This window comes from Psittacula echo, assembly GCF_963264785.1.
Source record: "Psittacula echo genome assembly, chromosome: 1".
In the NCBI taxonomy this organism is placed as follows: Eukaryota; Metazoa; Chordata; class Aves; order Psittaciformes; family Psittacidae; genus Psittacula; species Psittacula echo.
Genome location: NC_137735.1, coordinates 98,841,145 through 98,868,224, shown reverse-complemented (window position 1 = coordinate 98,868,224; position 27,080 = coordinate 98,841,145). Strand labels below are relative to the sequence as shown.

General features: G+C 38.5%; 1 protein-coding gene across 1 annotated transcript in view; it reads left to right on the top strand.

The window, feature by feature from the left end:
• The window catches only part of DCP1B (decapping mRNA 1B), a 41,936-nt gene extending 22,618 nt beyond the window's left edge, over positions 1-19,318 (top strand). Inside the window, exons 4-8 of the mRNA XM_080614963.1 lie at positions 860-995; positions 8,536-8,679; positions 9,435-10,274; positions 16,754-17,002; positions 18,839-19,318. Of these exons, the coding sequence (XP_080471089.1) occupies positions 860-995; positions 8,536-8,679; positions 9,435-10,274; positions 16,754-17,002; positions 18,839-18,919 (1,450 nt within the window). The 3' untranslated portion in view covers positions 18,920-19,318. The remainder of the gene's footprint in view (positions 1-859; positions 996-8,535; positions 8,680-9,434; positions 10,275-16,753; positions 17,003-18,838) is intronic.
• The last annotated feature ends 7,762 nt before the right edge of the window (positions 19,319-27,080 follow it).

Sequence of the window (27,080 nt, the reverse complement as noted above, 5' to 3'; positions counted from 1 at the left end):
TATGTTCCAGAGAGGATTTGTTATAAAATACTGGATGCGAAGGTAGTCATATTTCCTCCATATCTCTTTTTAAACTAATACCTGCTGCTTTTCATTTTGCAGTGACAAACCTTTATGAAACACAGACTGTGACAATGATGGAGGTTTCTTTAGGGGGTGTTGTTGGTTTTGCTGAATATCCTACAGCAACAAAATGTGTCAGGTTTGACCCAAGAAATAATTGATGAGGATGAATTCACAAAAATAAGCAATGAACCTTAAGAAACTCAGGTTTTGACGGCTGATTTTAGTTAACTAGCTCAAGTTTCAGTTGGTGGTGATTAGGTACTCTCAAACTGGTAATTTACTACAATAAAAACTAGTTTTCAGAGGATTCCTGCAATTGTAGACCACGTGTAGTGGTTTATAATAGCAGTGTTTCATATAGATAAAAAATACCCTGTCGCTCAGCCAACTGGCTGTGTGTTTTAATTCTCAGCATTCTATAATAATAATAAAACAGCTGGGGCAGGAAATTGGTTATTTGCTAGTAGTTAATGACTGATTTGTGTGTGTTTGCCATCCTCCACCACTAGCAGAACTGAATAACACTCTAAATTCCCTGCTCTTTCTGGGTATAGAAATTAAGACTGAGCTACGGAAATTTTAGTCTATGGCATACAGTATTCAAGATTGGAGAAAAAGAATCTCATGCCTGGCCAAACTGTGTTTTAATATAGATCTTTTAATAGAGATTTTTTACACATTTAAATATAGATGGGGTAAAAATAGTTTTGATTAATAAAGTAGTTGTGGTTAAACTCTTTATATTTTATCTATTTTTTGTCTTGTATATTCTCCTCTCACCTCCAACTTTCAGCTTAACTCAACAGGAACAATTCAAAGCAAAGCAGGGCATGGGAACAGGAGCGTCCCCAATGATCATGAATTCTGCTAATAACAAAGAAGTGGATATCTTACGAATGCTTACCAAGGCCAAAGATGAGTATACGAAGGTGAGACTTGCTGTCTACAAAAGAGGACATTTCTTTTTGGAGATACTGTGATGTCAACTTACTCACATTACAGTTTAAAACATAAAAGGTTTGGGTTTGGGTTTGTTTCTATTAACTAAAAGCTATTTAAGTTTTACTCAATGTGAAGATGATTCTGACAGTGTGCTCTCTCATTTTGTGTAGAAGTGCCTGATAGAAAAGTTTTGTCAGAATTTTCTAAAGATTCAAAAGAAAAGAATGCTGTCAATAAAAACCTCTGAAAGGAGAACATATGTATGGTTGGTTATTTGTTGAATGCTGGGGGGTACTATGAAGTGTAAATCAGCTTTCATTTTGACCCTTGGAGCTCCTATGCTTATTGCTTATTGAGTAGCACCTGGAAGTTGTGTCCTTCTTGTGGGTGAAATATTCAAGCCTGCTAGTAGTTTCTGTAGTTTGTACAAATAGCTTCCTTCAGAGAAGACCTTTTAACAGTGAAGTTACTGTTTTTAATTGTGGTTGTTAGCTACTTTCAAATACTAATAGAAGGCAATTAAAAGGTTGAAATGTAGTGTAATTTCAGCCCATGTGCTGCTTTGGTCTTCTGAGGCTTCTAAATAAAGAAGTAACTAATGGACTAATAATATTCTCTATTATTAAGCAATCTAAAACGTTTTACTTTGGGGAATAAACATTAGGAATTTTAACTATTCATATATATGCTGCAAATCATTACAGAGCCTCCAGGTTCTTACTGCCGTTTCCTGTATTTCATGTTTTGTCATGCAATAATAAAACTCATAAGTGTTGTTGAATCTAGAAGTATATCTTAAACATAGCAATTTGAAGAGAGGAAAAGTTATTTTTCTGAAATGCAGCTACTAATAAGATCCTCAGAAAGACAATGGTAAACTATTTGAGTTATGTTGAAATGTAGCCCTTTTTATTATAGAATAGCTTCTCTTGAAGCTTAGGACCTTTATATTTTCTGTAATAAGGATTTAATATAGTGCAGTGGATTTTTTTAAGAGAGTAACTAACTTTGAGGGGTATATCTTATTCCTAAATTAAGTTACACATTTAAAGGTTACATGTAAAATAAACCACATAGCCTCCCCCCTCCTTTTTTTATTAATGGAACTTTAAGTCTTAAACCACTAAAATATTTTTTAAAAAAATGTCCTTCTTACACTTGCCTTCTTTTGATCTCTGGTAAGAAGGAAGTGGTATTAGCTGGCCTCATAATGATTGATAGCTGGGGAGATAAAGAGCTGAAGAGCTGCTAGGATACAGAACGAAGCATGACAAAATGTGTTTCTCTTTAACCATTGTGCCTTTTCTTGTCCTACAAGACAAGCTCTGGTTTTAGCTCTGTGCTATACACTTCTTCTACAGCATCTACCTATTTACTCCACCAGCTTTGATCTAAGGGTCAGATTAGGTAGGCATCCTTTGTCAGGTTGATGTGGCAAAAATAACTGAAGTGTTCTTCTTCATTACTAAGGACACACAATGATTTGATAAGAACATCATTTCTGGTAGTGAGCAAGCACAGCCTCTGGACTTCTGTTTCTGTTTTTGAATGTTTCTTTCACTTTTTTGTCTTCTAACAAAACATTCCAGTGGTACTGCCCTTCCCAAAGAGGAATATAGTTTCTAAGTTTTCGGGTGACTTAGCTTTTGATTTGTTAACTGTGTGAAAGACTTGATAGTAGGATCCAGAAGGCCTAGCTTTCCTGAGGGCACTGTGCCATACTCAGCCTTGATGCAGAGACGACGCTGCTGTTCTTAAGCAGTCTGAATTGGTTCTCTCTGTCTCACTTAAGCAGGGCTCTGACTGGAAATCTATACTACCGCTCTTTGACAGAGTCTTTGTCCTCCTTAGTTCCTCTCTTCTGCTAAACACCTTGTACACCTTCATGTCACATTCATTAATGTCATCTTGCGGCTGCTTTAGGAAGAAATCCCGAGTTTCCAGGGCTTTATGGCTTTGCACTCAAGCTCTGACAACTTCAAAGTCCTCTTAATCCCTTTCAGCATAGACATCTAAGTACAAAAGCTCTTCTAAGTTCCATCAGGTCTTGGCTGACCTTCTTTCCTTGTATCAGACCTTCTAGTACCTCCTCCTCGTACTTGAGAGGTCTTTGCAGTTACATGTCTCAAAGTCAGGTTTTTGCTACAGGCCATGAGATTGGGATGTGACATGGTATTTGCTTCAGGAGAACTGCAGTGCTGAAGTACCGTGCTTGCCCATTGTCTGTTTACTTTGAAAATGTCCTGGTCAGCTTGAGCTTCATATTGTACATGTAGATTTTGAAATCTCACAACATAGAGCAGTTGTTTGACTCCAATGTCTGTGACTGTACCAAACTTACCTAAAATATCCTCAGTGATAGTCTTGTTCTTTTTGATTGACATATACCACATATGTCTGCTTTTTTCCAATGTTTCTTAGCCTTTCTTTGACTTGATCTTAGAACCTATTGATTTCTTATGCATCTTTTGTAGGAACATAGCTTTGAACAAGACACGTGACTAAAGGACAGACCAGTGAACCAAGCTGGAGTAATTGTCAAGTGTACTAGGTGATGAGTACTCTTCTGGTTCCATCACTAAAGAGCATGGTGACATTTCTTTCATGCTGTTTTTGCTCTTGATTATGGCATATGATATCTTCTTTACCTGTCCACTTGACCGTTGCTTTAAATGTCATGTTGTTGCTCCAAACTTACTCATCAGCAAGGCCATGCTCTCCATCTGCCAAAATGACTTTATATCCTGAGCTTCTGAAATCATCACAGTTTTTTTTTTTTCTCTTGAGCATACTTCTCTCTATTTGACACCAGCTTACTAGCCATGTTATCAAATCATGGGAATGGCACCAAATCAGTTCAATGTCATTCTCTATAGGCCTTTATATATACTGCCATTCATTTTGCTGAGGAATTTGGTCTGAAAAATGCTTACATAGTGAGAAACTGCACTGTTTCTCACCTCATTTTTATATGCTTAGTCCTGTGCTCATGCAGAGTATGACAGTAAAAGCTAAGATACTCACAGTTTCTGAAGAATTCAGCCTATTAAAATACCCTGGGGAAATAAGGGTATTATTTAAATTCTGGAGAACTTGTTGTGAGATATACAAGAGTATGTTATTCATCATGATAAAGAAAAAGTTTAAATACATGCTTCTATGATTTTAGCCCGAAAGGTTATGCTGAAAAATAGCAGTAAGAAGGAGGTATATTGAAGAAAAGGCAGCATCATTAGAAAGAGAACAGTTTGGGAGAAGAAAAGCTATTTAATGTTGCTGAAGTGTGGTTTTTCTTCTATGTAGAATCTGTGCAGTCTAAACCAGAAAATTATCTTCACTTGTTTTAGTATAGATCAAATAGGGCCACAGGAAGCACTTACTTGGACTATGAAGAAAACTTTCATCTGGTAATATATTAGGTAAGAGGCTTAACTGTCATTAAGTGAATGAGACACAACATATGTCACCAGTCAGAAACTGGGTGGGAAAGTGGTTTAAGAATAATTCAGTCATTTGTCCAAGTGTATTTAATTTTTTTAAAAAAATGGTGAGATTGCAGAAGGCTCCATACTAGGAGATTGTTGAGAGTCCATCTGAACTGCCTGGAAATTATGAGAAAATAAAGTTTGTAGGAAAAAACAAGAACAACAAAAAAGTTACTAAGTTCAAGGATAACAGTGTGTAAGCTAAGAAGAACCTAAGAAAACAATTTGTTTGAGCAGTACATTGATAAATTAAATTTAACTGAGAGCTAATAAATGGAAAGAAAACTTTTCCTTAGTGTAAAAGCTTTAATAGTTATGTTAGTGTTGTAGGCTTGTTTTCTACGCTGTTGCTTCATAGCTTCTTTCTGTTATGATTGTTCATAACAATCCATTCATAACCATTTTAAATATTGACTGCTTAGCAAAACTGAAACTTCAGTTGAGTGTAGGTTTCTTTCAAATGCTTCCGATAATCAGGCTTTGAATCATAGATAAGGGGAAGTAAGCATGGACTAGCTTTAAAAGAAAATGGTTTTGCTTATCATGTATAGTCTTTGGACTTAACTCTTTGTTTAAATTTTGGGACATCTTTGGTCATCAGACTTGCTCTGCACTGTGAGATGGGTAGCAAGGCTCTGGGTGAATGAGATACCACATTCTAGTAAAATTATTTCTTTGATTTTTCTCTTTTCCCATGGAGGACAAAAAGTGCATCTGAGTTTAAATATATTCATATGTTAAATGTGGCCTACTCAAATTAGCCATGAGGCACTTGCTACATGATTTCATATGTAACTGAAATTCAGTTTTGCTGTGAAGCTCTGCATTACTGACTAAGTCAGTATGTTGTTCTTCATGGGGTTTTTTTCCAGTCTAGTGCTTGAGGAGGTTTCTCAATTTATGCAGCAGGGGTATAGCACGAAAGAAGAGACATGTGCTTGTTCTTTCTTGAAACTGGATAGCTAACCACCCTGTGGCATGATTGTGCATGCTTTAAAGTTATTTCTAAGAGCATCATTTGAGCCAAAAATTGTCATACAATAGGAGAAAGCCAGGTACATGAGAGGAGCTACGTTTATACTTCACAATCAGAAATGCACTGCAGAAGCTCTTGACTGTCCAAACATCACAAGATGATTTTTCAGCAGAGACTCACAAAATCATTGACACTGGAAGGGATCTGAGGAGACAGTCAAGTCCAGCCTCTTTGTTTACAGGAGTATCACCTAAAGTGGGTTGCTCAGGACCATGTTAAATCAGGTTTTAAATATCTCCATGGACAGATACTCCACAACCTCTCTGGGCTACATGTTCCAGTATTCAAACATCCTTAAAGTAAGAAAGTTTTTTCCTAAATTTAAACAAGACTTTGTATATTCTATTTTTTACCTTAGCCTCTTGTCTTCACTGGATGCCACTGAAAAGAGTTTGTCTCAGTCATCTTTACTTCTTCCTGTCAGGTATTTATCCACATTGATATTATACCCTGAGCCTTGTCTTATGAAGACTAGGCCTCTCCTTGCTTGACAGGTGCTTAAATCAACTTCATAGACTTTTGGTGAACACAGTCACACATGTGTGTGTGAATCCCAGAACTAGACGTAGCACTGCACTGCTCAGTAGAGGGGTGTAGCCAGTGGTCTCACCAGTGCTTAGCAGAGTTATCACCTCCCTTGGTCAGATGGCAATGCTCTGCTTAATGCAACCCAGGATGCTGTTGGCATTTTGCCACAAGGGCATGTTGCCAGTTCATCTTAAATTTCTTTTAACACCCAGGTCCGTTTCTCCAAAGTTGCTTTTCAGTCTGTACAGCACCATATAATAACCCATACTACATGGGGTTATTCCTCAGTTTCCCTTTATTGAACTTCATGTTCCTGTCAACCAATTTCTTCAGCCTGTTAAGGTTCCTCTGAATGGCAGCACAACCATCTGGTCTATTAACTACACATCCCTATTTTATACTGTTTGAAAAACTGCTCTGCCCCATTATTCAGGTCATTAACGAAGATGTTAAGCAGCATTGACCTCAATGTCAAACCCTGTGGTACACCACTAGTGAGTGCCCGGCCTCCAGCTGGACTTCATGCCAACAATATTTTGAGTCCAGCAAATCAGATAGTTTTGTGTCCATCTCACTGTCCGCTTACCTAGTTTGCATATCAACAGTTTGTCTTTGAGGATATGAGAGACGCTGTCAAAAGCTTTGCAGAAGTCAAATAATATCCTCTGCTCTCCCATCATCCACTGAGCCAGTCATCTCACTGTAAAAGGCTACTGGGTTGCTCAGGTATGATCTTCCCTGTGTAAATCCATGCTTGCTACTCCAACTCAGTTTCTTGTCCTCAGTATGTTTAGAAATGGCTTCCACTAGGAAGCCATTTGTTTCATTGCCTTTCGAGGGATTGAGGTGGGGCAAACTGCCCTGAAGTTCCCCAAATCCTCTTTCTTGCCCTCCTTGAAGGTAGTACTGATGTCTGTTTTCTACTGGTCCTTGCCCTGCCCCCCCCCCCAGTTGCTATTACCTTTCAAAAATAGAGTGGTTTCACAATGACAGAGGCAGGTCTCTCAGCTCTTATGAGCGCATCCCACATGCTACCTAACCCGATTCTCCTCTACCAAGGGAAAGTCTTCACTGTGGACTTTCCCACCAGTCTCAGGGGCCTGGGATTCCTGAGGACAAATGTTGCAAAGCAGACACTGTGTACCTCCTTAGAGCCCCTCAAGCTCCCTTGAGAAATTAAGTTCTGTTTTACAGAGCAGCCCTGGAACTGGAGTGTCCTGTTTACTATTGCAGTAGGTGTCAGAAATAGATTAAATTATTAGTTTTGTATGTTTGAGAGGAGGGGTTGTTTTCTCACCTAACACATTTGCATCCTAAGGAGTTTGTCTCTGAAAGTTCTGGAAAGGACACTGACATTTTCATAATCGCACATCAATGGCTTTGAAGTGTGTCCGTGTGGCAGTCTGTCCAGTCCACAGTTCTGTCCCAAGTAATGTGAAAAACAAGACTGGGGTCTCTGAAGGAAAGCATGAGAAACCAAACCTGATCATTCCTTACCCAACCATTAGATCTGCAGCATAAATTTAAAGCCCATCAAATTCAGGTAATTAACTGTGAATGTTCTTGTTAGGATTAACTTTGTTAGGTAATTCTTTAAGAAATCTTCCCAGGTTCTTGGATTCAGTTGTATCAGGTGACAGTGACTTCCAATATATTGTTTTCTACTGACAATAACATTCCTTGTATACCTAATGCTTTTTTAAGTTCCATTGATTATGTTCTTATTTTTTGTACAATGAAACTAGGACCATCTTGCTCTCCTTTTCCTGTTCCATTTATTATTTCTGTTTCAGGCAGCATTTTCAGTGCATTTCTTCTGAATTAAATCATGTCTTTCCATGTCCCTGATCACTTTTAGTCATCTGTCTCTGCTTGTAATTTTATAAATATTTTTATTAATCCTGTCATATTTAGTAAGAAAACACACTGATTCTAAAAATTGATTAAATCTTTGATTACTTTTCTTTGTGGGTATATGCATCCTCCAGGTTCCCACAATGTGGAATATTTATGTAAAAGATTTTGAGTTATAATTCCAATTTTTAACAAAAAGCATTGAAAATGTTCTTTATGGCCATATTAATCCTTCATCTATTTGAAGTACTACTAGCTGTCTGCTAATGCAGGAAAAGCATGTCTGTTGCTTGGTTTCTAAGGTGCTTTCTAAAAATTATTTTATGCTTTCTTAAGTGTGGGAAAAGCAGAAGATAAGAAAAAGAACTGAGATTTAAATGAGAAGGAAACCTCATGCTCGGAAAGTCTTGAAATCAAGTGTTTATTTTTACATGTGCTTTGTGGGTTTAGAAAATTAGGTTGCAGTTGTTGTAGTTCTTTCGATAGCATGATATTTCATAATCAGTGCTGCAACTAGCATTTTTGGTTACTAAATATCTGGGTATGTCTGTATTTTACTATAGTGGAGAACTAAGGGAAGAGATACTGTCACACTTACTAAAAACCACTTCTTTTCTGTTGCAGTGTAAGACCTGCTCAGAGCCAAAACAAATAACCAGTTCCTCTGCAATCTATAACAACCCCAACCTAATCAAACCAATTCCAGTGAAGCCTAGTGAAAATCAGCAGCAACGAGCAAGCAAAACAAGCAATGAGCAGCAAAGCAAGGTAAAATGTTTTGTGTGTTTTCTGACTAGTGCTGCTGTAATCAAGTAACCATGTAGGGATATGTATTGGAGTTGGAAGGTCAGTGCAAAAATTTGAGGTAGAACCACTGTAAGGAATTATTTTAATGCAAAACTAATCTGTTTTATAAAAATCTCCGCAACCCCCACTACATGATGTGGAAGCATGTAAGTCAGAGGCATAGTATCCTGAGGCAGCAAAGAAATACCGATCTTTCAAATTTCAGATGCTGCTTTGATTGCAAACTGGCCTAATCAATTGCTGGGCCACAGTTTTCAGTTTTTTGTGTTTTCCTTTTTTGTTTTTTTAGGTCAGGTCTTTAAATAAAGAAAAGTATCTTCATATATCTTCATGCTCAATCACACTGCAGCATCCTAAAAGCTGAATTCAGCTGTGACATGGAGATGCACAAGAAGTGGCCCTACTTCATACATGGGGAGACTTCTCTTTCTTACTAATATTGTACTGATGGCTGAAAGGGAAGATGCTCTTTCATGGTGTTTGAAGTGAAGCCACTTCTGTCTCTCAGATTCACTGCTCTTCTCCCACATTAGCAGGTTGGCAACTGTTGTCTTGCCCTTCCTATGTGACAAAACTATTAAAAATCCTCTTGGGAGAAAAGAGCATATTGGTTTTCTCAGCTTTTCCTTGAATACTCCTGGCTAAATGTTGTCACCACTTAATGTAACTTATGCATGAGGGAACTATGTTTACTTTTTTCCTTTGTCCTCTCACAGAATGTGGATCCTGAACCACAGCACTTGTCCTTGACAGCACTGTTTGGAAAACAAGAAAAGACAGATGTCTCAGAACCACTTAATAAGCAGAACCAAGAGAATCTTCCTATTAGGCAGGGTGTAGTACGTTCACTGTCCTATGAAGAACCTAGCAGGCATTCACCCTCTGCAGAGAAACAGCTTTGCCCTGCCATTCAGAAGCTTATGGTGCGTGGGGCAGACCTTCATCCGCTTTCTGAGTTTCCTGAGAACCGACTTTGTGAAAATGGCAGTACCCACCCTGTGGGTGAGACTTTCACAGGACTCTTCCAGCCTGTGACTTCTCATGGTATTGCAGCATCTCATGTAGTTCAGGATACTGCTGGCACTCAGAGCTTACTGCAGAAATTACAAAGTCAGTCAGGGACAGTGCCTAAAAAGGACGCCAGTGCAACAGGATCTGTGAACTCGACAGCTTCTGTGTTCAGCAGGACTCCTGCTCCTGTTGGAGCACCATCAGCACCAGTAAATAACATGAGCCAGCCACCTTTGGTATATTTCAATGGTTCCCTACCAGGCCAGACTTTAGAGTCTCAGACACTTGGTAAAGAACAATCCAAACTTCCTAGACAGCCACTTCCTCTCTCAGGCAATCAAGCAGCCAGTTCTGGGGTGATTTCACCTCAAGAGTTACTGAAAAAACTCCAGATAGTGCAACAAGAACAACAGTTGCATGTATCCAGCAGACCAACCTTGGCAGCTAAGTTTCCTGTTGTTACTCAGAATACCAATACGTTGAAACCACTGGATTCTTGGATAGAAAAGGCACCAGGTACAGAAAAACAGAGCGCTCTCTTTCAGGTAAATGGGAAACATAAATATTTAAAATAAATAATAATAATAAAAAGAAATCTAGCAATCTTTTGAACTTGGTATTTTGCAAGGTTAGTCTTTGTTTCATTTTGACCAGTGTATTCTTGTTGCTATTCTTGCCACATGTTGCTGTACATAGTTCATTTTGCAAGGGATGATTTAACAGCAAGTGAATTCTGATTTACTAAGCTGTGATCCTGTAAATACTGACAGCTACACCTCTTGCACATCAATAATGACCAAAAATACTGCAGTCTTGGGTTTTTCCAGAGACACTTTGAAAAGTCACCTGGTTTTCAGTTGTACTTACTTTGAGGTTTCTCATGTGGTTACTGAATGTAATATTTTGGGTTTAATAATTTTTCTTACAAAATTAGTCATGGCTTTCTCTGTGCAGGTATGCATTCCTTTGTATGCATGTAGCTAAAGGTGGTTTAAAGGTCAGTTGCTTTCTAACAGCAGTTTCCTGAATCTTTTTCATATTGATGATTTAGCAACCTCATACCATAAGCACTACTGTGAGTATTCATTAGCTGTTTTTCTATTTGCAATGTAATGTCTTTTTTTTTTTTTTTTAAAAAAAAAAAAAAAAAAAAAGAAGCCTTGTTCCTGAATGCCTTCAAAAAAACCCCAAACCTTTAATTCTGGTGATTGTGACCCTAAAAGTCAGAGTGGTGTCGCAAAAACTTTAGGAGATGTCAAGAGAATGTGTGTCTCAGTGTCTCATGAGTACATTTTTCTGTTCTTAAGAAGAGCATCATGTACAATTACAAAATGTCCCATCCTGGGTAACTGCTGTCTTTGTTAACAACTTCATTTTCTGTAGGATCTTTCTCACTTGAATGTCTTTAAATGTACTGTTTGAGGATGAATCTAAGTCCCTTTTAACTTACCTGATTGTGGACAGACTGTCCACAAGATTTGTGTTGTGCTGGAGCCTGACTTGTATTGGAGTCTAGAAGTTACCCGAATGAAAAACCATTCACCTTTTCAGTGTAAAATTCAAAAGCTGCATTCCTATTGCAACTTCTTGAAAACCCTAATGAAAGACCACCTCCTGATTCTAGAAAGTTAACCTACACATGAAGAAGCTGAAACAGTCATTTAACAATTAAGGGCCACATCTGTCACGAACACTGTGACATGTCAAGATTTCTAATTCCATGAGAGAGGTCAGAGGAAGATTAATTTGCTATAGCAAATAGCTCTCATTATTTTTATTCTTTTAATTAAAGCAGCATGACTTTGAATAATCTGCATGAAAGAGTTTTGGGGGGATTAGTCACTGAAATTATTCAGGAGCAGTTGCTTACAGATGGTATTCTGACTTTCTAGTGGAGTGCTAATGAATTAAAAGAGTATCCAGAGTCACAAAAATTTACTTCTGTTTTCACTGGGAATGGATATTGCCTGCTATAAATGAAAGAAATTGTCTAACTGGTACATGTACAGATAGCGTGGAGACATTCCTTCTTTGAAGGTAAAATGAGGCAAGTGCCAGGCTGTGTAAGTCACTATGCGTAAATGAAAAATGGAATATATGCTGATATATTTTCAAATGAAAAATCCAGATACATGTTGATATTGCTAATGACTTTATGTATATTCGAAAAAGCCAATGCCAGCATTAGTTGCAGTACAGAAGGAGAATTATTGAGGTCTGACATAATGCAATGTCAATGATTTTACTGTTTAAGTACTAGAACAGTAGCTTGTGAGAAGAGTGAAATCTTCACTGGTACAAGTCTCATTCACTGTGATTATTGCTGCAAGTTTGCCTTAAAAAAAAAATGCAGCTGAGGATACTCTCAGTCTCACTTTGCTTGGCTGTGAGCACACCAAAGTAGATTGAGACTGCCTATGAGTAGCTTCACAGACCAACAGCTGCTACCAAAACAGTATTAGATGCAGTTCTTCTGACACATTTAGCAGCAGATTTAATACATAGACTGAAAATGATAATGAAAGTATGAGTAATTATTGTTTCGGACACCTAAAGCTCTGCAACCTGGAAGGAACGGCCTCTTTCACATGCAGCAGATTGCCAAGAACGAAAAAAGGGGAGGAAGCTAAAAATGAAGGAGCGAATCTGTGTTCCTGTAGAATGCCATGATTTAGCCGCATGAAATATGCCTATTTCTGAAAAAAAAAAATAAAATAAAATTGGAAGATAAAAATTTGAAATAACTTTTATAATCAACATTATTCTTTTCATAATATAATCCTTGCTGTAGACCAGAGGCTTTAAGTGCTGCCATGCCTGCAGACAGACATTCAAGTGAAATTGAATTGGCACAAGTATATCTGCACATGCTCATGCAAAACTGATCAAAGCAGATTCTGACAACAAATGCAGCAAAAGGTTTGTTCTCTGTAATTATTTATATTTTGGTATTGCCTGTTCTACTACAATTAATTATACAGAAAAAGCAAATTCTGAAAAGTCTGACAGGAACAGAGAGATATCTGGACAGTGTCTGTTGTTGGAAACATTATTAAAGGAACACCCTAAATCCATCTAAAACAGCACTAAGAAAATGAAAGCAAGTCTTTTCCACAATTGACACATTACAAGTCCAAGTTTAAATTGGCTTCTCTGCATCTCCATATGGTGTAAGAACTGTGATCTCCCACATGGAAAGGAAGAGACCAGTTACCAAAAAAAAAAAAAAAAAAAAAGAAAATATAAAAAGAGAGAGAAAGGAAGAAGAATAAAAGCAAAAGCTGAAGAATAATACTCGGAAGCATTCAGTCAAGTCTGTTGCCAGCCCTATTCTGTGAAGTATTCCTTATGTGGACAGTGAGTAACTTGTGCTTAAGATGCAATAAAAAAGCATTAATCTGCAGTGGTGTTTTAAGCATATGCACAGTGTTAGGCATGAGTTATCCTGATTATAGATACATGCATGCTCAAGTGTTTATGTTAATCAGAATTATGGGTTTAGAACTGCTTACAATAACCTTGACACAAATTTATCTTTTCTTCAGAAGGCCATTTATCTTGCAGCCCATTTTTCTCATTTGGAGCATTTTCCATCAAGAATGTGTTTGATACAGTGTTACATCTCCTGAATGTGTGTGTGGTACCTAATATCTCTGGTGTGAGCATCACATCATTACCTTTCAATTGTCCTGACTGCAGTTTCAGCATGAGATTGTAGACATGCAGAGGAGGAATGCAAATAGATACTTACAACTTGTTTTGAAAAGTAGTTTGAGATTCTCTTCTTAAACATCAGTTTAAAAAATCTGAATTAAATTTGAAAGACAAAGCAATGTTAACATTGTAGCCAGCTTTATTTTAATGGGAATTATCTTTAAAATTCCTGAACCATTCTTACATTAAATGTTCTCAGTGTTAAGTAATGCCACTAAAAACAGTTAGAGGCCCACAGCACCACCCAGGTGCTCGTGTTCCAGAGGAGCTCTTGATGCACGTGGGATTCTGCACGCGTAGGAAGCAACAGAGGGTGCCAGTTTGCGTTACAGGAGATCCAATGCTTTCCTTAGTTCATGGTGTTATGTGAATTCGCCAGCTATCATGTCATCTTGCTGCCAGCAGCCACGCAGAATACCAAATAGGTATCTTAGTGAGCATTTATGCTTCTGAGAAGGAATTCTATATGCTGCAGTGATTATTTTGCGTGGTTTTTAATTGTTCTTTCTTTATTGCTGCACAACTGATGGTAGACTCCTACTTTATTATTAGTGACTCAGAGATTTAAGTGTTGACCTGACAGAGCTGGAGGTAATTTGGTAGAGACTGGATGAACAAGTAACTCAAGTTGGATTCTGTGGGGAAGAAGTTGATGAACAGCATTTTGGAAGAGCTGTTACGTCTTGTGAGAAATTGCTTCAAGCTAAAAGAAGGGCTATTAAAGTCTCTACAGAGCATTTTCAGTCCTTTCACCAAAAGCATAGTGTTATAGGAACTATATAGAACTAGTATATATAGAACTAGTAATGCCAAGGTCAGCATCCCATTTTCTGCTGGGTGTCAGCTCTCCCAGTGACTGAAGGTGATCTGAACCAAGTCTAAAATGAAAATATGCCTGTAAGTTTTTTAAAAAACATGTTGTTTGTGTAACTTCGTTAAATGGCAGAAGCTTTGAGCATGAAGTGTTAGCAAAAAATGCATTTCAGTGTTTGCATACAGAAACAAATGCTGTGCATTGAAAAATTATACTTATTTTCTGTTCTTTTGACACAAATATTTTAAGTTTTGCAGTAACCTGTAGATATTAGCTGTGTCACCAGTAGATGGCAATATTGCTTATTCCATATAGTTTCCATATGCTTGGCAAGTCCTACCAAAAAGCTGATTCCATGCAGAGAAAACAAGTAATTTGTCACGTCTTTCAAACCACAACATGTATATGTGTTTGAAAGTAGTAACTGTATATTATTAAGTGCACAGCTTCCCTCTGGTTTTATTTATTTGCCTTTGACTCTGGAGAGGAATGTCTTTTGAGCTTGAAGGACACGTCATCTAGGTTTTGACATAGTCTGTGTGGATTCAGCTATATTAGTGGGACAGTTTTATCTCCTCCAGCTGCTCGCCACTATCCCTTTGCTTGGAGGTTCCTGCCCTTGGAGGGCGGTTTGTATATGCATTCTTTAAATGACATTAGGGAGAATCATTTGGTGTAAGCAAACACTGCCGATTTTGCTTGAGGTAAATTATAGAGAAGTTACTTCAGCTACATCGATGAGTAGAGCAGAGCATTGTGATAAGTGTCTGGAGGCAGTCAATCTTCCACAGGCAGGAGAACAGTCTTCTTACAGGAGAACATCTGTGCGCAGTCTGAAGGTCTCACCCCACAGAGGGATATCACTTTGGACTTAGATTGGTTTTCTTCTAAAAAGAACGTTATTTTTCAAGCATAGGTGCACAAACATATGCACCACCTTCCTGTTTGAAGCAAAACTAGAGCGAGTTAGGAATACCTTAACTCAGTCAAGAGCTTGTAACACAGACCTGATGATTGCTGTTACGATTATATGCCATGGGGTAAGAAAAAGCCGTAGGTCAAGAGTTTTGTTTTTAAGTAGAACTCTTTATCTGAGAAGCAATATTTACATAAAATCTTGTTGTGGTTTAAAATGTGAACTGGGATATTTTTGTATTAGGTGCAATATTGTGTGATTCCTAATATCCATGAGTCTTCCCTCACCCCTAGTGTTCCTTCTTCCTTAAATTTTGCATAAAACATCATGAGATCTCAGTCCTCCTCATTTCATTCTATTTTCATTTGTATTGTAGGCTAACTAACATTGTTCAGAAATGTCTTAGGTAGAACAATCTAGGCGTAAGTCAAGCTACCGAAATATTAATGTTTTTTAGTATTAAACTACGTTGTTTTGCATATCTGGGACATAAACCTCAGTTTTATTTTCTTAATTTTTCATCAAAACTGAAACGTAACTCAGGACACAGAGTAAAGTGATTCAGTAGCCTTTCACCTTCATGCAGTAGCAATAAATCATCCTCCAGTCCAAAAGAGAGGAGCTTTGGTGAACTCCTATCAATTGCTTTGTATGTTCTGTTCTGTGAAAAAAAGATTGGGTACTTGAATAGAGAGAAAATTGCTGATTAGGATTAAGATTTATTACTATAATTACCTGGAGAGAGCTCTAATATCTGCAAACTGAGTGAATAAGCTTCCTATTATGTTGTATATTACATCTGATAGTATTTCCTAGTCCTGCATGTTTTACAGTTCCAGGATGTTTTGCAAAACTTAAAAGTAAAAATTCTTTGATACATATCTTTGCAGGTTGGCATGGATATGATACTGAGGGAACTTGCAGAACTACTGCAGCATCAAAGTTTTCCTTCTCTTTGAGGGCCTTTTCAATCTTGTGAGCTGCATGTTGGTTAGGAGTCGGTTGTTTCTGACAGTGCCACTAGCTCCTTGTGGCTTTTTAGATAAATCACTTAATCTTTGTTTTCCTTTCCCTTTCCTTAAGTAAAATAATAAGAAGAAATATATATACTTATGTATATATTTATAAAATAATTTGAAAGTTATAATTGGAAAACATTTTCTAATATTAGCTACAGAGATTTGTCTTTAGTAGTGATATTGCACATAAGTATATACACAAAGATTAAACATAATGACTTACTGTCCCTATGTAGAAGACTTTACAGCTGCATTCTCTAGGAGTGCTGATATTTAATAGTAGTCTGATTTTTGAAATAAAATGCTGTTGTCCTAAGGTCATTTGTCTGTCAGATAGACTTAATCACACTTGAATCCATTGCTTCAATCTGAAATTGAATGGAAGGTGTTTTAATCTGTGAATAGTTCATGTAGGTGGTCCTGAGCTGGAGTTTCATGTAACTGCATTGATATCCAGCAGTCTCTGTACCTGTTGCAAATCAGTCTGTGGTTTTCACTATCTTTAGTCCCATAGAATAAAGTAGGTAGGTTTAATTGATGCCTTTGTTTTTATATGAACAGGTAATCTCACCTCAACGCATTCCTGCCACTGTGACTCCTACGTTGTTGATGTCCCCAATGGTGTTCACTCAGTCCACATCTGCTCCACCAAAAGCAAATGAAAGTGGGCGATTAGCAGCAGCAAACCAAGAACCTGCTGCTAGCTCAGCTAGCCTTCTCCTGCCACTGCAAAGCCCAGAGCCTTCTGTGGTCAACAGCAGCTCAATGACAAAGATGCAGCTGCAGGAAACACTTCTACACCTGATCCAGGTAAAGTGCCAAGAATTCTCCTTTGCTTAAAATCCCAGTACCCATTTTGAGATAAGCACCCTGTGATTGGTTGCATATGTCTGTCTAGAGATTAAATGAATAATTAAAATATATGCTTACGGCTGCATGTGAACAGAGCACTATGGCATAGACTGAGGATGTGATAGCCTGTCCTTGCACCCTGCTGTCTTAACTGCATTTTGATTAATGCATCTGATTTTGGGCTCAGGAAAGAAAAAATTCGATGGAAAAGAACAAAGATGACTGAAAACTTTGTAAGGTGAATCTATGAGCCAGAGAGAGATCTATTATATTTTTAGCTAAGAATAAATAATGGGTGATTATCCTAGCTGCCAAATATTACAGAGATGCATGTTAGCAGTAAGAAGAATTCAGATGGGAAACGAAAATTGCAGGATGACTGTGAGCAACTTTAAAATATGGGTTAGATAACCTAGAACTATACTAGTTCAGTTAATTCAATGCAATTCTCTAGTTCAAATGCTAAAATTCCTTTTGCTGTAGTTTTCCAGATTTAAATGTGACAAAGCATTAACAGTGTTATGTATGAGATGATTGTTTACTGCTCTGGGATGATATGAGTGATTATGAATATTATTTTCTTAACTTGCGATATGATGAATGTGATGAAGAGCAGAAGTTGGGGAGAGATTATTTAACTAAAGACCTGCCTACAAAGGACATGGAATAGAAACACAGACTTAATTTGTAGGCCAAAACTGTGTGCTTGTATGGCTTTCGAATAAAAATAAAAGTCATTATTGGAATGTTGAAGTTACTTAAAATGAAGCTTAAGTTCTAGATTATGAGTAGGAAAGAAAGCAGTATCTTTAAGAAATTAAAGGCTCTTCTTATTTTTCCCCTGAATTTTTAGTTTGGGATTAAAAGATAAAATTATCACCTTTACACACTTCAAGTATCTGGAAAGTAGTAAAACCATATATGAAGTTCAAAAGGAAGCTGCTCAAAGAAAATTGGATTTAACCCTCTTAAACTTACTTGCAAAATATGCATTTGACCCTACTGTTCTTGGTGGTAGTTGGGAATAACTAAATTACCTGGAAATATATTGCTCCCAGTTTCTTACCTGTTATTTTCCATTATGTAAAACTACAATCTTGGATGCTCCTGTTTTCCCTCAAATGGTATCTTGATTTTAATTATCCTCATATGTTTATATAAGCTACTTAGGACATTCTTTCTTAATGTTGGTTGACCCATTCTTGCAAATTGATCTGCAGAAGGAAAAGGTGAAGCAAGCATCAGAGCAAAGGGAGCAGCATCAGTTAGGAGCATTAAAAGAGCTAAACAAGATGCAAGGATTTGCCCAGGTAGGATTTAGTGTAGGATCAAACCCTAGGGTGTTTCACTGTTCTCGCAGATGTGTTTGGAATTATCACTGGAAACTACCAGAGGAAACTACTAAATGGAGGAAACTACTTTAGGAAATCCCTAGGTAAATGAAGGCTAAGAGAGGAAATTGCAGAGTTGTATCTCTTCCATGTTATCATGTAAGAACAGTGGACTGAAGTTAAATCCACTGTGAGTCTGGAAAATCTGCTTTCTGTGTACTCGTTACTGTAGAGATACAGTCATGTTTGCTGCAGTGTTTATATTCATGTTCAGTTCTTCTTAAGGCTACTAGCAAAGCTTGGAAATAATCCTTATTTTTGTACAGAAAATAGCCTTTCTTTTGCTCACTTTAAAAAATAGAGTAAGGATGAAATGTAACTGATCCATGAAACGGAGAAACCTTCTAATCTCTTTACTCAGAACGCCGGTCATGCACTAACAATTGCCTGTTTTGTTTTTCAGAATGATGACAACTTCTTAAATATTATTTATGAAGCATATCTCTTCAGTGTGAGAAAGGCAGCAATGAAAAAGTCTGTGTGAAAGATCATTTTTAAATTCAGTTTCTTCCTGAACTCTAGGAAAAAGGTTTCCAAATTTTCAGGTACATTTATGTTTAAAGAAATGAATGGTCTTAAGCATTTTGCATACATGTAGATTTTGCTGGTTGGCAAGTACATGCTGTACTGAGGCAGAAGTGAGCAAAAACAGATTGTGCCTTCAGGGAGCGGAGCGTCACGATACTGAAGACTTAATAACAAAATATCTTAAATTATTTTTGTTATATTGATCCATACTTGAAATTGGTTTCCCTGCATAAGGGCTCAGTTCTCAGAATTTGGCTTCCTTTTTCACTTGGAGCGTGGTTGTGTTTGACATGGATTTTCTCCGAAACGTCTCAACGTGCCCATCTCTGACCACATGGTGGCAATGTTGGACTATTTTTAGGAACCTGAAAATCCGAGTGGCATCTCGGAAGGGAAAGTCTTGGGAAGGCTGAGCTATCATCGCGCTTAGCTGACCGCAAAGCAGTTTAGATGACATGTCATGACTTTCCCCCAAATTTTTGTAGCAAAATCTTTTTCTATTTTAAGAAGAATATTTTTAGCTAGCTGTAGAAACGGGACTCTGCGGGTGTTTTGGGGAATTGGGGGGGAGGGTTTGTTTGTGAATGTACTTGCCATCAGCATAGCTCCGGGGTGGCACTGGATTCATGTTTCTATTATTCCAGATGCAATCTGCATATTGGATAAACAATGTACAACTTTGTTAAGGGGAAAGCTACCTGGTGTAAAACTACTATTAAATTTTTTTAGTGTGCCCTGGAGCACAGTGATTTCATTGATCCGTTTCTAAAGAAAATAAAATGGCTATTCCCTCCTATGATTTCATTTTATTGTACCATGGACGACATATTTACATTTGTATTTGTGTGACTTTAAAATGATTTTACACTTGGCAGAAAACTCACAAGGTTTTAAATCAATTAGAAAAATGACTGAAATAAATGGTATGTATAGTTTTTATTAGTATCTGCCACTGAAGTGCCAGTTTACTACAGGTTAGAACCCAGAGTTGTTGCTGAGGAGGCATTTCTTTTGTGGGTGCAGAGAACCCAATCTGTACTCCATAAGTGAGTATACATTCTTCTTTACTATAGGCATTGGTGTAGGCACAGCTCAGTAGCTTCAGTAGTGAAGGTTCTTCAGTGTGAATTTGGATGGAGGTTTCAATTAGTATAGTTGCAACGATTTAAGCACTTGCTCTCATTCAACATACATCTGGCCTTTCTCTAGTGCTCACATTCTTTGAGAAAGGTTCTAAATCAATATTAGAAAGAAAAGTTGAGAGCTACTTTCTTTATAGACAAGTGAGTAACACCAAGAGACTCGTGCCTACAGAACTGCTGGACTTTTCTCACACTAAGTAGCTTGTAGAGAGCAAGTTGTATTCTAGTTCCATTTTGTTACCAAACTGCTTATGATTCTTTTAGATTTAGTGAGAAGAACATGTTGAGCAAATACTAGGAAGGGCAGATTTAAAGATAGCAAGTCCTAATTCTAATCTTCTAGCCATAATAATTTATGTAGCCATTAAAGTTTATGGGATTCTACTGAGTTAATTGGTATTATTTCTGAATATACTGTGTGGAAGAAATTGGAATCTATACAAGAGAGTTTCCATGAAACTACATACATGCATAATTGGTCTGTGATGCTGGAGTACCTGAGAGAACACTTTAAAGGTGATGGGGACACATAGTTAAGACTTCATTTAATACAGAACTTCTGTAATTAGTGACTAAAAATAATCCTCAGGCTTCTCAAGCTGTTTCTGTGATAGGTTTTCTAGTCATGGGGGAAGCTTTTATTTACAAAAGGCAAGTAGGAATTTTAAAGCCATCCTTATTTACTGCTTTTCAGAGTAATGTAGCATTTACAAAAATTAAAGGCATATTTTTTAAAACATCCATTAACTCTTGATGCTTATGACAACAGTAGTATTGGCACTATGCTTGACATGCTGAACCTTATCTTAAAGCAGACAAGGATAGAGCTAATTCAGGGTTTCTTCTCACTGCCCTCTCTTCTGGTTACATCTACACCAAGTAACACTGAGGGAGTTGGACTTCTCATTGTATTATGCCATAAGGGATTTCTGGCATTATTTAGGAGGCATAAACTTGTCCTTTATGGAGTGAAGAAAAGTAGTTGCCAAAGAAGAGAAGTGTTATTTTAGCTGACTTGCATGCTTACCTAGTACAAGGTAAGAAGGTAGAAAAAGCTCAGAAAGAAAATCTGAATATTATGAGAATTAACCAAAGAGGAAAAGTAGTGAGAGAATTCTGTTGAGAAATGAAGCCAAACTTCTTGTGTAGGCTTCCCTTTCAGATGGCAGGATCTGCTTCTTCAGAGATATTTAGGAATTGGAGAGGTGAGCTTGGAGTCATACTGGAGTGTAAAACTGCCATGCCCCTTTCTTCTTTCTACTACAAGCTGAAGTATGTGTCTCAGAAAAAGGCATTTTCCAGGAATATAATTGGAGCCTTCCAGTATTGTGGAAAAGTTGGAGGATTCTTACCGAATACTGAAAAATTAATCTCTGCCTTTCGGTATTGTGTTTTGTTTAATAGCTTCTTTATCAGCTCAGGCTGTCTCTTTATGCAGCCACATCTGTGCATGATACCAGAAAGTTTGGAGGTCACCTCCAAACTAGAGTGATTCTGAACACTTGGGTTCCCTATTTTATTATGTTATTTTTAAGACACTGTTAGAAGTAGGGAGTCCTTGAGCTAGCAAGGCCTTTGGAGATGAAAAGGCCACAGTAGTTAAGATTGCTTTTCTTTAGGCCTATTTTTTTTTTTTTAACCTGGAAAACGAAAAAAGGTAGCAAGCAGAAAACCAGAAGGTGTGTAAGGATCTCATTAACTTTGCTTTAGATGCTGCCACAGTATGCATGTGTAATAGTTTTTAATTGTATATGTAATATACTACTGTTTGGAGTTGGGCTTGTTGTTGTAGTAGAATAAATATCTTGTAAATTGGGGCTTAGCAAAAATTCCAGACGTTGGAGCAATGCTTTATACATTAATCCCAGTCTCAGCCTTGAATTGATATTAGCTTTCAGTATAGTTCCACTTAACCACTGACCACTTCCTTAGAAAATTCCGCACCTAATAAGCAAGAATGAGAAGACAAGGAGTAGAAAATCAGTGAAATACTTAAGTATAATCTCTCTCAGTGTTTATCATTGAAATCTGTAATACTCAGTGAAGGCATCCAAATCTTTTCTCACAGAAGCTTCAAATCCTTAATTTGATTTTTATTCATTAGCTCTCTGTTGCTCCTTTGTTTACTCCTTGTTGTAGCTGCAAATTGGGTGATTAAAATTGTACAGCAAAATAACATTTTCCAGGAGCAGGATGCAGCTGAATGGGCAGGATGCTTCATCTCCTCTGACAGCCTATTTAAAACGTGTTGAGCTTTGAATTCCAGTCATAAAAGTGATGGGCATTTGAGATGTCTTTGTCCCTTTAGATTACTAAAATCATTATTTAATATTTTAGCAAACTTGGAAATCTTTGCTGAGGAAAAGACAAAATTAAAAGATATTTTTTCAGTTATCATTTGAGGCTGTAATGTGAAAGATGTTATGAGATGGCAGCTTTACCCAGAGGGATCTCTGAAACCTAGAAAAAGGCAAAATTCCAGTCCTGAAGATGAATAATGCACTAAAAAATTAATCCTCTGTCAGCCTACGGTAAACTTTACTGCTAATCCTAAGGGCTTTTAAGAGACTCTTACAAGTCCCTGCCTTTTCCATACTGCTACAGATATCTCTAACAAGCTTGTTCTGGCCTCTAGATGTAAATCTCTGTGCAGCTGAGTTGGGAATATAGGAAGAGAGAGCTTGGTCTATAACCTGTCAGGGGGAGGTGGGTAGCCATCGATGGTCTAGAGCCCATCGAGGGGGAGCAAGTAGCCGTCGATGGTCTAGAACCCTTTGGGGGGAGGAGGAAAATGTGGTTCTGCAAGACACCCAGAAACAAAGGCTTTAGCTTTATAAACACTTTAAGCTGGCTCTGCTGCTGAAGAGGCAGTCCATCCCAGCCACCCACTCCTACCTGCTCATCCCTGCTCCCACACTGCTCTTTCCTTCCTTTGCCCTTCATCTCTCTCCTTTTTTAGTTTGATTAAGACATGATAAAATATGTTGCAGCAGAATTACTCCAGGTTAAGAATCCCTCCATGCCAAAGCTGGTTTTAACCCAGATGAGTCCAGTGGGCAGCAGCCCAGGAAGCAGTGTCAGTATACAGACAGAGGCGTGCAGCCATGGGGATGAGTGGGATATGGGGAGAGGAAGGTGAGGCAGGAGACTTGAGTTGCAGTACTGCCTTAAACTGACTGGGAGTTTCTGTGATCTAAAGACCTTTGCCTCTTCGCTGAAATTCAGACTCAGAAGATGCCAAAAACATTGAAATGTGACTGTTGTTATCCCCTACCTTTGCTCTGTGTGGAAATCCATGAGAGTGTTTGCAGATACCTCCACAAAGGGTAACTACTGTCCATGAGGTTAATCTCTTCAGGCTCTCTGCAGAGCCAGTGGAAAGACAGGATCCTCTTGAGATACTCAGTACAAATCTAATTTAGCTTGGGATATTAGATTGGCTGGGCTAAGATTAGCCTTTGCAAACACCTTCGCTACCACCACCATCTTGTACTGAACCAGTACTGACATCGGAATCAGCCCCTACCTTTCCTCACCACACAGCAGATGTTTGGGGGAATTTTCCCTTCCTGTTTTTTTTTTTCTTTTTAATTAAATGGAGATTGTACCATCAAACCTGAACAGACTGTTCAGATATAAATCTGCCCAGCATGGAAGTGAATGTGAAATGCAGGAACCAGATTGCTTTTGTCTGTGTAGCTGAAAAACTACTGAACGAGCAGGAAGTAAGCACTGGAAAGATAAAAGAAAAAGGGGAAAAAAAGGTATTTTTTAGGTCATTTTAAGAATAGCTTTTGGGGAAAGTGTGTCCAGTATTTGAACACCTTTACTTCATAGCTGTTGTAGAAAGAATTTGAGTTGTAAGTAATCTCCATGGTTCTTCTTTCTAGAAGGTGAGCAACATGATAAAAACTTCCAAAGAACAAATTTAGAATAAACATCTGGTGTACACAATAGGAAGTCACTGCTCATTTTTTGTGAGAGCAGCAGCTTCAGTCATACACGGAATAAAAAAAAACATTTTTAAACTATTTGGGGCATACATACATTAATTAAAAGCCCTTTTTACTATATTTGGACACAAAAAAGCAAAGTAAGCTCTGCATTCAGAGCAATGTGTCTGCGCAAACACCACCAGTCAGTAAAGGCAGAAGAGAAAACCCTCTGGCACGTGGTGACTAAATGAAAGTCAAGAAATAGAAAGGATGACATCTTACTATCAGAAAGAGAGTAGCTTGCTTTCATGCCATAAGGGACCTATGCGAAACAACGGCCAAGTTCTACGGCTGCTGCTGCCATGTACACAGAGGGATGCAAATCCTGTCGTTAGATTCTCCATCAAAATTACCACTTTTCTTGCCCAAGTGCTGCCACCCTGCTCCATAAGGTCATGTGCTCAATGCAGAGCTGCTTACTCATGGCCTTGAACCATGCTGCTGCACATCTCTGTTACACCACGTCTCTGCGGGTACAGTCACTGGTACCATGTTTCTTTACCCGATATCCTAAATCTGCTTCTGAAACATACTAAAATGGCGTGATTATTATTATTGTCACTTACCCACCTGTGTGTTTTTCTTCAAGCACTTGCCTGTAAATACAACGTTTAGAGGGAAAGAGGGAAGGAGCGTGCAGGCTCCTGGCAGCACTCCCGGCATAGGGCTACGCAGGCTGGGAACAAAAGCTCTGTTTTTCTTCGTTTTCACTGCTGCTTAGCAGCCTGGCCCACTAACAGCTGCCTTCTTTCCACTTACAGCAGTAGCCCCAGACCTACCACTTTGTAAAAATGCCTGCATTTCACATTCATACATGAAGTTGGGGGGCGGGGGTTATGCCTGAGGCTCCCCTCTCGAGTTCTTATCAAGGAAAACCTGCTTCTCCTGGCTTCTCCCATGGATGCAGTGAGCTGTGGCCAGGGATTTGATCTAGAGGAGCCATCAGGTTCTAGTATCATAATATAAGCCAGCGATCCCATACTTAAAGCATGCAGTTTGGCAGCAGACATAAAGTTTGCATCTCTCTTAAAGGTATGTTTGCAAGCAGGATCAGCTGCTTATCCCTGCTGTCTCATCCTCTTATGGTACTAATTTCACTTCCCTTGTTTCTACACCAGAAGACCAAAACCTAGTGCTTCCAGACATTCTGTATCCTCTTTCCTACCACTGCCTCAATCCTATCATCCCCACCTCTCATTCCTCCAAAGCAACTGCTCACAGGGAGATGTTTGCCCTTGTTTGCCATGTGAGCAAGCACAAGCCATCACCACATGGTACTTTCAGGTGGATTGCAGCCCACCAAACATATTCCACAACTTAGGAATGTCTGGACAGTATCAGCGGGACCAAAGATGAAGATGATGAATGCTGTAACAAATAAAAGCTTTGCTATCTTTGAGAAAAGTCCCTGCAGGGATCATCATAAAACACAAGCTTCATCAAGGGAAGGGTAGAAGGAATGAGTAGAGATGTAAAGAAGATGAAGAGTCTCCAGTTAACTCCTTTGCCTGAGAGGTATGAAGAAATGCTGGCTCAGGACTCAAGAAAATCCAGTGAGGTCTTTGAAAGGACAGTGAATAATTCTAAACAGAAGTGAAAGCAGTGAATCTTTAACTCACCTGTGGGGACAGAAGTGAAGTTGTGTAAACTGGGAGGGGAAGCAGGGAGATGGAAATGCACAGAAGAAAATGATTTTGTTCAGTTAAACTTTCACTTACGAAAGCAGAAATTCAAAGAGCATTAAAGTTCAGAAGAAACACTAAGCTAATCCCACACTGTGGGGGGCTGCCAAATCCAGCAGACAAACGTTCTCCAGTGTCAAGTGCATTGAACCAGCCAGATGGCCAAAGATGAAGACAGCGAGCACTCATTTCTGAGATATTGGCAGGCAGTCAAAGCAGACCTGGCTTTGCAAAGCAGACACTCTGCAAGTGCTGCTGTGCATACATTGAAGAAACCAACTCGAGAGATGGGAAGATTTCAGAGTTAAAATACCAGCTTAGAAGGTGATAAAAGGAGAAAAGTTGGGGGGTCTTATCGTCACATGCTAGCAACACATTTAGATACATTGGTGCTGAAGAGGCAGGTCTGAACATACAGAGCGTGGGGACAATGGGCAGGTTCAGGTACAGAATTGGAGGACACAAACACTCTGGTCAATATTTAACCCAAAGTGATCTGCTGTCATTTTGGAAGTGGTGATTTTAAAGGATGTCTATTTCTTGCGTATATTTTCAATGTCTTCAACATTGCTCTAAAGGTGCTTCTACATTAATAGCTTGATAGATACAAAGTATCTAGAAGTGCTTTGTATACAAATTACCCTAGCAGAGGAGATAGAAGGAAATATTATCTCCATTTAAAATGGACATGAAAAGTGGTTCCATAATGGATTTATGGAGGACACAGAAGAAATCAAGAGACAAAGGCAGAGACTGATGTGCAGTCACGTCTCGCTAGGGCTTTGCTCCTTTGTCCATCACTTCACTTTTGTTTGCAGCGAACAGAAAAATCCCTCAGCCCAGCCCAAACTGCCCTGTTTCCCAGATGCAGCACTTCATAGGAGATCAGCATGTTGTGTAGGCGGTGAAAACTGGAAGCAGCAAGGAACAGACAGAGACAACAGCAGCAGCCTAGCAACCAAGAATGAGTCCTGACCAATGCGGGATTTCAGTTGTTACATTTTTTCCCCTTTGCGGGTGCTGTATGACCAGCAGGAATCTTGCCCTCCCTCCTTTCCTCTGCAGCATCTTGCAGGCTGGTATGTGGCAGCCTGGTGCACCCTGTGCCTATCCTAGGCCAGACAAATGAACAAAGCCAGCGGGAATGAGTGGAACAACAACAGTATTTTCATATGCAATTGCTGTATTGATCAGAAAATAAATTACTGTTGCTCCAAAATGTGCTCTCTCCAGCTGTGTAATAGAGATGACGCTAAAGAGACCAGTCAGTGCAAGTTCCCATTATCCTTCCTGTCCCA